The sequence below is a fragment of the Convolutriloba macropyga genome, chromosome 3 (assembly GCF_964194025.1).
Source record: "Convolutriloba macropyga chromosome 3, txConMacr16.3, whole genome shotgun sequence".
NCBI lineage: Eukaryota > Metazoa > Xenacoelomorpha > Acoela > Convolutidae > Convolutriloba > Convolutriloba macropyga.
In genome coordinates, this window is record NC_134470.1 from 70,833,595 (window position 1) to 70,846,285 (window position 12,691).

The 12,691-nt window shown below is 36.8% G+C and overlaps 1 protein-coding gene across 1 annotated transcript in view; it reads right to left on the reverse strand.

Annotated features, from left to right (window-relative positions):
• The window catches only part of LOC142337256 (uncharacterized), a 31,971-nt gene extending 19,573 nt beyond the window's left edge, over positions 1 to 12,398 (reverse strand). The window contains exons 1-2 of the mRNA XM_075386411.1: positions 12,380 to 12,398; positions 6,064 to 6,973 (exon numbers count right to left, since the gene is read on the reverse strand). Of these exons, the coding sequence (XP_075242526.1) occupies positions 6,064 to 6,970 (907 nt within the window). The 5' untranslated portion in view covers positions 6,971 to 6,973; positions 12,380 to 12,398. The remainder of the gene's footprint in view (positions 1 to 6,063; positions 6,974 to 12,379) is intronic.
• Between the last annotated feature and the right edge of the window lie 293 nt (positions 12,399 to 12,691).

Below are 12,691 nucleotides of genomic sequence, written 5' to 3' on the forward strand. Positions count from 1 at the left end.
TCTTCTCTTTAATCAATGTGAACTGTTTTTTATGTTCATCCGTTCAAATAAATTTTTTATTTTTCTTAAGCAGAGGTCGAAGTGGGTAACATAATTGCGACAAGTTTGGAATGAATTTTCCTAAGTGATGAACTGAGCCCATAAAGGATCTGAGTTTTTTGAGACTGGAAGGTGCTGATAATTTTCCAATTGCATCCGTTTTATTCGACAATGGTGTTATACTTGTTTGAGTAATATTATGTCCGAGCCATTCGATTTTATCTTTTGCGAAATGACATTTAGCAAGATTTATTCGGAGATTTTCTTGATCTAACTTTTTCAGACATTTTCGTACTAATTTGAGAAGTTTTTCTATTCCTCCTCTGCTCACTATTAATATATCGTCCAAAACACAGAAAGTATTATCCAGGCCTGTGAGAGTACAATCAATCGCTTTTTGAAATTCAGCCGGCATATCTGTAAGGCCGTAAAGTCCAGTTTTAAAATGATATGTACCGGTCATATCTCCGCTTACGAGGTTGAAGTTACAATGACGGGCCGTATCACTGTGTAAATCGAGCTGGCTGTATGCGTTCTGCAAACCAAGAGTCGTAAAATAAGCCGTCTCTTGCGGCGCGGTTGACCGTGTTTGAGAAATCGTTTGAATTAGCGAGTCTATATTCGGCATTTGATACTTGTTTTTGTGAATGGCTTTATTCAGGATTTTGGAATCTAATGCTATTTTGATTGATTGATCCTTTTTGACCGTAATGACTATTGGAGAAATAAAAAAATTGATTAGAGCAGTTAGTTAGTTTTTCAATATGTCCTTCGTTTAGCAATTTTTCAAGTTCGATTTACTTTTCGGTTGGAGATGAATTGGCACTGTTCTTCCTTTTTGATGTGTAACCCGATAATTTTTGGGGAATTTTGAATTGACCGTGTGATTTTTAGATTTTCCTATTCGGGAGATTAATTCTTGAAATTCCTTTGCTAGCGATTTTTTAATTGCACAAGGTGGTTCTATATTTTTGACTTCCGTAATCGGGCAAGGTTTTTGTGATATTGTTATGCCTAATTGATCAAAGAGGTCTCGTCCGAGAATTGGTCGAAAACCATCAGCTACGACCGTGATTTTTGATTTCTGAATTTTTCAATCATTGCACCGAACTGACGTTTGTAAAGAGCCTAGATTTTCGACAATTTGATTAGAAAAAGACTTTGATTCTAATGGTTCTTTCCCCGACCATTGTGATTGCGCACAGTTATACATTATTTCTCTGGTGAGCATCATATTGATAATCGTACAACCGCTACCGGAATCGAGGAGCAAGTGACAATCTGTGTTGCCAATCGTTATCTTCATATTTTGCAACGCTATTGGTGGTGATCTAACGTTTTCTACTGTCGCAACGTAATTGTCGTCCGAGGAATCATAGTTAGAATTAAATTGTTCATTATAATTTATATATTTGACGTTTTGATTTTCCTGACTTGTATTTTGATCTGCGGTTTCAGCAGTTTCTACATTGTTAATACGATTTCTTTGACGTGAATTTCGTACATTATTAAGTTCTTTCCAACATACCTTGGCGAAATGGTTGAGCAAACCACAATGATTGCTTTTTTTACCCATAACAGGGCAAACCTGGCGGTGCGTTGTTGTCCAAGCTTGACCACAACCTCTACATTGGCCAACTGAGGCAAGGTTAACTGCTACTCTGCCTGACTGATTTCCACGAGCACCCGCGCCTCGAAATCGATTGAATGATTGTATTGCATTCACCGTACTGCCAATTGCGCCGTTATTTAATGATATTCTCTGCTGATTCTGATGGCCCATTTCCATTTTGACTGCAATACTAAGTGCTCTTTCGGGGACAACTGTGTCGCGGAGAAGTTCGCGTTGAATATCATCATCCAACATGTTTGTGATGAAAATATTCCTGATGATCACCTCCTCACGATTTTTAAAAAAATTCGCAACTTTCCGCCTATTCTTTCGAAATGCTGTAGAATTGTTCTACCGTTTCTCCCTTTTTCTGCTTTCGTGAAAAAAACACATACCGATTGAATGTGATATTTCTTGGGCGGATAAAAGCTATATCTCCATCATCTCCCAAAGTTTGAGGGTAGTCAGGTCATAAATATTGTCATGAGGGAATTTTTGTGTTAGTAAGCGTCTTCCCTCTGTACCGATGCTGAGGTACAAAAGAGACACACATTTTTGATTGCAAAGATGCCATGGTCTCACGCTTCTGTTATCTTTTGACATTTTAAGTCCCGTTGCAACGTCAATTGGCTGTTTCGTATCTGACGGTCTCTCTCCGTTTCAACTGTTGGGTTCAGCTGGAAATCGTACCATCGTCGGTTTCGGTTGCAGTAGCGTGTCCAGTGTGATTTTCTCTCGCGCGACAATCGCAAGCTTTACTTGGATCCGCCATTTCTCCCATCTGATTGGTGGGTCCGATGTTGGGCGTTCCCAGAATGGCTCTATCGACAATGGTGTCTTTCTAGATTCACGAGCTGACTGCGCCATGTCATACGGATTCGCATTCTGTAATCTGAGTTGATTCGCGGTGCCGATTTAGTCAATTTACTTTTCCAAAATAATTGGTTAATTCGCGGGGCGAATTTACTATTAATTTTGTAGCTGAACGATTCAATATTCTGAATGCAGAATATGCGTAGATTTGGCGGAGCGAAAGTTAGCTCTACTGTTAGACTGGTATTTCACTTAGCGAAATAGGACTCAAAATTGTTTGATACAAATTAATGCTTTGGCGGAACAAATTCTAGTTTAAGAGAGAGACAACTAATTTGAATTAAGAAAACGAGCAGAATGAAATAAAATTAAAATAATTAAAATTGATCAACAATTTAATCACGACAATTGAATCCCAATTGCGGCAATTCAAGATCACAAGACGACATGAACAATATGAACAGACAAAGTTATCAGGCATAGGATATAAACAAATTGTTAAAACGTGAAAACTCAAGATTTGATCTTCAAACAAGAACTAAAATTATGATTAAAATTAAATGGCGAAGGAAAGTGAACTAAATAAATTTAACTAAAGTAACTTGATTTGCAATACCAAATCAATAGCCCCAGTATTGCTGAGATGTACTACTGTACCACAAAGCCACTTTGGTCAGCTGATTTAAAAGCAAACATCACATGATTTCAGTGGCACTGCCATTGAGGTCATAAGTTGTTCACAAAAACTTACAAAGTTCACATGAGCTTATTCTGAACGTCAATATTCATAGAACCGGTTGTAGAAAGGCAATACCGAAAGACAACAAGAACAACAACAAACATTCACCAGTATCGAAAGCTCACATTTAAAAAAATAAAAACTCATATTGTCAAACTCAAAAGAGCATTAGTTGACGTGTAAAAACATTATAGACGAGCATCAACACCACAAAAAATTGCACGGCAATTTTCGTGAAAGATAGTAATATACAACTGGGAAAAAGAGGCCGAAAACATGAAAAGTTCAAAATTGCATAGATGACGATTTTTTTAAAAGTAAATATGAAGTCTCTAAAATCATGAATCAGGAAATAAAGATATAAAAAATTAAACTTCATCGCAATAAATAGCCCTTGAGACGTTGTATCAATCAAAATACGTCATCCGACTGCAAAAAAGAAACAAATACATACAACAATTAAAACTGCAAAGATCATGAAAAATTTGCGTCAAGGTGTCCCAGCCATTGAAACGTTAATTTTTTATTGAAAATGTCATTGTGTTGATATGCGCCTCTTGAAGACCGCAATGAGGCCTGTAAATAATTTGATATTGTCATAAGAGACCTAAAAAGAACCGATAATGCAGCCGAGTATCAAAAAAGTATTTAAAAAGTTGATGAAAACCTGTTATACCGAAGGCATAAAAGCATTAGTTGAAATACCGAACTATTAAACTAAATCAAACGAATAAAAAGAATTGTTCTACAAAAAAAAACTTCAAGTCGGCACGACACAATTGTCTTGAAAATTGGCAATATTGACAATTCACAGATTTATTTTTCAAGAAATATGTTTAAAATCATGAGAGTTATTTGTTGTAAAAGTACCGCTCAATATGTAATATTTCTAGTTTCACATTAGTAAAGTTGGTTTGTTTATTAATGAGACTAAGCTAAACATTTGCACAAAAAGGTTAAAAGGTGACAAAGATAAAAAAAATTGACAATATTTCCGAAAAAAACTGCTTTTTAAAGAACATAATAGCCAAAAGTTATCAACTGCAGTTATTGGATACTTCACTAAAACCGCAGTAGATAGCAACGTTTTATTAGAGAGATAAAATTAAAAAGCAACAAACGCAGCAAATTTTAAGAACTCTCTCTCTCTCTCTCATTGATTGTATCCTATTGAAAAAAGACTTGTCGTTAATTGGGACAAAATTGAAAACCGCTTTCAAATAAGACAGCACCCCAGTACAATTGGAATCGAATCATTTTTGCTGAAAGGCAGATTGACACCAAAACGGGCCTTTCTTTCGTTGCGCTGCTCACTGTTGAAAAAAAATGTTTTTGTTTCATATAGTTGCAAGGTAGAAATTTTTGTTAAAAGAAAATAATATATTTTCAAATTAATTAAAGTAATTTGGATAATTATTGATATAAAAATGGGAAAATCCAGCAAATTGTGAGTTCCAACAAAACTTTCTCAGGAACTTGAGGTTAAAATAGAACTCTTTTAAATTAGAACTCTTTGAATTATGAAGATTGATTCAGCAGTCTTTGTATTTCTGCCACGAAAAAACTTGGCAAACTGAGCTAAAGAAGCTTTTTGCTTTTTTGGTGAAATTTGTCATGAAAAAATGAAAAAAATTTAATTTTTTTATGAGAAAATTGAGCCAAGGTGTTGGTTTAAACAATCCAGCATCTCTCTTTTGTCTTTAGAAGCAAGACCATTAGAACTATTTATTTTGATCTGTTGTTATATGTTTTTGTTGATTTCAGAACCCTTGAAAAGATTTTCAAAAAAGACTAAGCTCTTTAGAGGTTCTAAACTAGCGATTAACTTACATGTTTTAGCGGTGAATTGTGGTGAATTTTTGTTAGTTCACCGCTCACTATAGTGGTGAAATTACATAATTTCACCGCTTATGACGCATTTCACCGCAAAATTTTGTTCGACATTCGCAGTGAAAAAAAAGCAACTTTTCACCGCTTATCTCAAAAGTTCGGGAAATTTTTGATAAATTGCTGTACAGACCAGGTAAAAAACTGCGCTTGTTATTTTTCCGATATTTTTTCATAAATGGGGGAATATATATTTGAAGCTGGCTTTTTTTCCTCAATCGAACTTTAACTTTTTGTTTACGCACCCTATAGAAAAAAGAAAAACACGATTTTGTAGCCCAACGGATGTAGTTTTGATTATTGTTTTAAAAAGTTGGAAAAAAGGGGAATCTCTGTAATTCAAGAGAATATTTGAAAAGGAAAAAAATCATTTCGTTTATTGGGCAGATTAAACGGGCCTTATTTGAGTCGAAAATTAAAACGATTTATTGCACAATCTTACTAACGACACTTCTGCATAATTTTAAAAAACCTTTTTGTCCATTATGCTCATGGAAATCAAAATTGATATTTTTCGGGAAAACAAATTATTTCAAAGTTTAGGGTCGAAATTACATTTCTCGATACAATTGCCTCCGAACGTCCACGCGTAATCGCGTAATGTTTTTTTTTGAAAAAAAAGAAAGAGGTCTAATTGAACTATTTTTAAAAAAAGTGTTTTTGGTGTTGGTGTTTTTTGTGTAAAAATGTGTTGTTTGTTGGTTTGTATGGTTCTTCTGTGTCTATTTGTTTTAAATTGTACTACACTTATCTTTCGAGGATGTGGCGAAGTTTTCTTTTTTTTTCTGTCAAAAAGACGGTATATTATTTGGTTGAAACAGTACAAGTAATTTTCTCCAATGCAGCTGCTTTCGGATGCTCACAATGGTTTTTCTGACAATTTTTAAAAGCTGTTTTTGCAACCCTGAGATGTATGTTGGGACATTCTGTGGTACGCACAGACTCGCACGAGCCGTCTTGTTTTGTTCCCTACCTGGATTGGCAATTGATGAAGGAAAGTTAAATTTCTGTGGGTAGATCACTGTGAGTTGAAGTCGGACACTGACTGGCTTCATCATTATCATTCCAGTTCCATTTTCTTCCAGGTGTTTTTCAAGTTGTTCTGTCCAAAATTCATATTGACGAGTGTATGTATCATGTGGCTCAAACATTTCTGTAATATCTGTAGACGCATGAAGAAACTCTTTGAAAAGCGACACGTAGTCCTTTATTTGTGGGAGACCATCGGACAAATATTGGAAAAATTCAGAATTCGTCCCGTTCTCTTCAACAACAATTATTACTACTTCGTATTGCGCCCGTGAAATGGCCGTAGTAAGTGACCTAGGTAGCAATTGTGTTTTCCATTTGTCAATAACAACAAAAACCGATTGAAACTCAGCTCCGGAAATGCATTCGACATCCGCCATGCGACAACAATGCACAACTTCAGTCGCCATCAAAATCGCCGCCTTAACGTTAAGTTCCCGTTGTTCTTTAGGTGTTTCAGATAAAATGACAAGTAATCTACTTGTAAATTTGTCATCACAGTTTCTGATAATCTCGCGCAATGATTCGTTCTCTAAATTAATGACTTTTTTCACGTCTATTTCACGTTGCTCGGCGGTAAAGCAACCGGGAAATTCCACTGGTTTTGTTGATAAAGGAAGTCTGTATACTTGTTCCTGGTCAATTAGTTTATTCGTTACAGTACTTATATGACTGGAACTTCTGAAAACAATGTTTAAGTATTCACGCTTAAAATCAGCGGGGGGTATATTTGGACAAGGGATGTCTTGACCTGTTTCAGTGAAAGCCATCCAGCAGCTTTTGAACTCAATGTAGGGACTCTTCTCGATATTGAAGAACTCAATTTCATCAAGAATCACTGCTCGTTGCATTTTCTTAAGTTCTCATCTAGTCAAACACTACAATTTGGGAAATGTAATTTTCAAATTGATATTTATTTTATATATGCTGCTAAACTATACGTTCCGCAAATTGATAGTACAGACTTCAGGACACAGCACTTATGAGACTGATTGGGTCTAGGAAATATACCCCTACGGAAATAAACCCCCATTTTAAAACTGAATTTCGGTCGTGATAATTTGTTCGGTTGTGATAGTTTCATATCAAGTCCCACGGGCCGCTAAGGCATGGTCATGTGATGGTTTCCAAGAAACATCAAGAAACTGAGAAATTTTCTTTATTAAAGTTTCAAAGATAAAAAGAAGAACTTACCAGACGAACTTTGTTGCTATGTCGATATGTAATGGCCACAAAACTAAACTCAATTCTAATTTTGTTTTAGCGCTATCATCATCTTATTGACCTGTCAATCATATGTCAGAAATAAATTCTCCCACCATCAAAAACCTGATTCTAACATCCACCGACCTCCAACTAATGAACTCGATTGTATCTAGGCCATATATGATCCTCATGAATTGTTGATGAAAATAGAAAATCACATCAGGATTCGGAACTAAGATCAACTTACATGTCAATCAAGTAAAACCTTTTTTTTTGCTAATCTAAATTTTCTCTGTATGTTTTTGCATAGTTAACTACTATATATACGAGCTAATTTTTGTATATTTTCAGTTCCACATTTAATTTAAAATTCAACTTATTGAATTCTTTTGACCCGTGTTATCGACCTCGACAATGGTGTCCAGACCAACTACAGGCCGACAAATTTTGGTTACACAGAATGCAGAATCAGCTACTGCGTGGTTTATGTCTTTTTTGGCAAAATATCGATCAGAGAAGAAAGAGGACAAAATCAACACCGATGGTACTGTACAGGACCTACAGGTAACCAATTTTTTTCTTAGTATGCGCGGGCAAGATGCAATTATTAAACTGAGGAACCTAATTAGTCCTAGAAGTTTTATACAAACTTCGTATAAAGACATCAGAATGGCAATTCGAAATTTTATTTCTCCTAAAGAGAGGGTAGTAACGGCAGAAAGGACAAAATTTCTGTCCGTAATACAAGGTGTAGGGGAGTCAGACGGCGATTTCCTAGCACCACGTCCTGGAGAGGAAGGACGTTATTGTGAATTCGAAAAACTCAAACCAGCGGCCAACCTCGAAGAGGAGCTGGTGAAAATAATCTTTCTCAGGTTTGAGGGACACGGAGGCGAAATTTAGACTACTAGATGGTATTCAAGCAAAACCAGCAATGTAGGTTACTGGAATGACCGCGAGTTTACAGCTCAGAAGTCAATCAATAGCTTTTGCAAGTTCTTCATTAAGTAATAGGCCTTTTACTGTGAAAGAGGAAGTTGGATTCAACTTCAAAAAGACCACTCGAAAACCAAATGAAAAATTTACGGCTAACAAAAAAAACAATATGTGCGCTAGGTGTGGAGGTGAGCCATATTATAGTAGACGCTGTCCAGCGCTAAGTAAACAATGCAACACCTGTGAAAAGGTAGGACACTTCTCAAAAATGTGTAGTAGCAACTCCCAACCAAATTCAGGTAGGTACAAAAAAAACAGAAAACTTTTGGGAAGAAGAAAACAATTCTTCAGAGCAAGCAGCTCAAGCATCGAAGATAGGAATGATCTATACTAATATACTAAAGAACAAAGATTTAGCCTGTCTGCGACATGGGAATATATCTCAATAAATAATTGCAAAAAAAAACGGAGATAGACACAGGTGCAGATAGCACAGTGATATCATCAAAAATATGGACCGAGCTTGGTAAACCTCAGCTGGATAGTAAAATTAGACATCTCAAAGCGTATGATTGTCATCATCAATTAACGCTTCAGGGATCCCTTACTTGGGACAATGAATGTAACGGAAGCAGGCTCGCACAAAAACAATTAGCAGTTGTGCAGTCTGGTAAAGAATTTGGACTGCTGGTTAGAGACCTTCTACCTAAAAACACGGTTTGAACATCATCACATCCAAAAACCTATCCGTTGTATAGGGTTACAAAGCTCATGTGAAGATGATACCAGGATCACAGCCAATGTTCTGCAAAGCCAGAAGAATTCCTCTACCTCTTCAAGACAAGGTCACAGAGAAGCTGGAACAGATGGTCAGACAGGGCATCTTTGAACCAGTACAGCCAGGAGGAGTCAATACTGCAGCTCCAGTGGTGAGGTAGAGAAAGAAGAGTCGAAAACTGAGACTTTGCGAGACTCAAATATCTCTTTGCTCCAGACAAAGAGATCCCGATGACAGCATCAGCTAGAATCACAAGATGGGCAATAGCTTTACTGGGTTTCAATTATGAGTTGAAGTACACACCAGGGGAACAGATACTTAATGCAGATGCTTTGAGCAGAATGGGTTTCGACGAAGACGAATCCCACAACGATTGAGTGTGCTTCGCAATCAATAACATCTGCTTCACTAAGAGTGATTTGGTGACCCAAGCAGAAATCAAAACTGAACTTGGAAGAAACAGACTCTTCCAGGACATAATGAAACGAATCAAAAGCGGCATTATTCAGAAGCGGAAAAAGGATTCGATCAACAAAAAGATGCACTGACGTTCAATAATGGAATAATCTTTAGAGGTGTTGTTCTTTTTATTCCAACCAAACTACGACACTTAGTTTTTGCAAAAAGCACGAAACACTTCTTTGAAAGAATGCAATTGAAGCATCAGTCAGAATGATAGCATGGTCGCCTGGCATTACCCAAGACGTTCAACATTCTGTAGGTAAATAAAAAATTTGTCAAATGAACAGGCATAGCCTGGGAAAAAAGCCTACGTTTGGGAACAGCTCCACATGTACTGGGGTTATATTAAGGATCAGGGCAAGATCTTAGTAATTGTTGACGCGGTTTCTGGCTGGATAGAAGCTTTCCCCGCGGGAAATAGAACATCAGAAACAGTTAAAGTATATCTTGGTCAAATCTTTGCAAGATTCGGAATACCAAAATCTTTAGTATCAGATAATGGTCCTGAATTTGTAAGTGGTGTGACATTAAACAGTGGTGTGAATCACAGAGAATTATGAAAATAGAATCGCCCTTCTATCATGCAAGAGCTAATGGACTAGCTGAAGGAGCAGTTCAGACAGTAAAGCGGGCACTTCAAGCATGGAGTCCAAATCATAATGTGTCATTTGGAGCATTCCTGTAAAGGATGCTGATGAAACATTGCAATACTTCAAAGTTAAGGAGCTAAACTCCAGTTGAACTCCTGTTGGGACGTAGAGTGAGACAACCAGCAAGCACAGATTTCGACCTGTGCGAACCCATTCTATTCAAGGCCAATGAAAAGACAAAGACAGTTGCTGCTACATTCATCATCATCAGGAAGGGCTTGAACACATCTTTCATACAGCCCAAAAACTCGACACGGACTATTCTAGTGAGCAACAAGTGAATTGCCAGACTAGAAGAGGACAGTGTGAAAACCGAATCAGCAGTGGAGTGGACCATATCTCAATAAGAACCACAACTTCAAAACACAGATGTGGGACCTTCACATCAGGATGAAACTTCTGCAGCCACATCAGCTGCAGAGCACCAACAACCCGACCCATCAGAGCCTTCACGAACATCAACAAGAAACAGAAAACAACCCGACAGATTTGGAGAACCTGAGCCCACGAACTAGCTTTGAAAAAGAAGGAGAATGTGATGGTTTCAAAGAGACATCAAGAAACTTAGAACTTCTCTTTTTTTAAAGTGTCAAAGAAAAGAAGTAGAACTTACCTGACGAACTTTGTTGCTATGTCGATGTAATGGCCACAAAACTCAACTCAATTCTAATTTTGTTTTGGTGCTCTCATTATCTTATAGACCTATCAATCATATGTCAGAGGTAAATTCTGCTACAAACAGGAACCTGATTCTATCAGCCACCGACCTCCAACTAATGAAAGCCATATATGATATTCATGAAATGTTGATGAAAATAGCAAATCACTTCAGGGATTCGGATCTAAGATCAATTCACATGTCAATCAAGTGAAACATTTTTTTTGCTACTCTAAAATTTTTAGATAACTACTATGAATACGAGCTATTTTTCGTATATTTTTAGTTCCAAATTTAGTTTAAAATTCAACTTTTTGAATTTTTTTGAACCCATGTTATCGACCACGACAGATAGTTTCTTATCAAGTCGGGCCGCTAAGGCTTGGCCATTGCCCGCCAGACATGGCCAAAAGCAATAGAAGCGCAGTTCTTTAATAGTAAATTGGGTGTTCATTTCCGTGGGGGTTAATTTCCGGGGGGATTATTTCCTATCTAAGATTTTTTTTCCGTGGGAGTTTTTTCCGCTACCGGACTGATTAGCTTATCTGGCGTTTCAATACTAAAACTGTCCATAATATTTTACGCATCTGAGCTTAGGACGGATGGTTTTGAGCAAACTCCACAATTCGTGTCATACTCCTGGTTGAGATCTTTATAGAACTTTATGAAATTTTTAAAATAACTTTCAAATGATGGAAACTACAATTTTTCCTCCATTCTGCTCTCGCCACTCTGCACATGCGAGACAGTGGCGAGAAAGGAGAAGCCGAAAAAATAGTCTAGTCAAAAAGCAGGAAAGCAGTTGGGCTTCAGAAAAAGTGGGAAACTTGATCATGATTGCTATATTTTCAATCAAAACGTTATTCTTTAATCATAAAAAGTATCTGGAGTTATTTTTTATTTGATTATCTGGAGTTTGATTACAAAAAAATCATTTAAAAACCTTGTTAATCAAAATAGAAAACATCAAAAAAACAAAAAAAACACAATTGATTAAAATGAAGCGGAGAAATCAATTTGTGGTGACTAGGTGAGAACTTGAGTTAATTTTCGGCATTTTTTGGATATGTCAAACACGTCGTGTATCCCTCGAACAATTATTTTGTTTTTACAGTGTTCACTGCAGCTTGTTTCTATCAAGTTTTCCAAGAATTTTCCAAAAAGTTTTCTCTTGGAGGTGTAGAAATAATGAATCTTTTTAATGTTATCCTCCCAAGCAAGCAGTTCACATTTGGCTACTAAAAGTGTTGTTTTTCCAGTTCCGGGTTGACCAGTTATTATCAGATGATGGTTCGATTTGTCAGATAAAATTTGATATTGCTGAGGACTCAAAATAAAGTTCAGATGTTGAGGCAAGTTGAGGTTTGTATAAACTTTGCTAATTTTGAACTTTTTAAACGATGGTGAATAATGCTCTTCAATTTGTAACGGAGCTCGCTCAATTCTGCCGGTTTGCTCGGAAATTACACGTGAAAAACTCAGACTGGCGCAGCAAAAACAGGCAGAAACATATTCAACGAAGCTGTCTCTGCATTTAGGCCAATCGGTAACTCCAACTCCCTCAATTAACCTGTGAATGGTACCTTTGGTTTCCTCGATATCCCAGTTTTCGTTAACGTGGATCCACGCAAAACCCCCTCCAGATGCCTCACTGCTTGTCAGAAATGACAAATACTTGGTAACTTGCTGTCCGTTCTGTTTTAAGAGCTCCACGAAGTCATGCTGCCCCGAGTTACCAGGAGTTGGATCTGTCAATAGCTTTTTGATGGCACCAATTTGGTTAACAAGAACTTTAGTTTCTATGTTCGGAAGGAAAATTACAACTTTGAAGCTATTCTGAATCAAATTTTGAAAACTCGGTTTTGAGGTTGTTGTCTTTTTC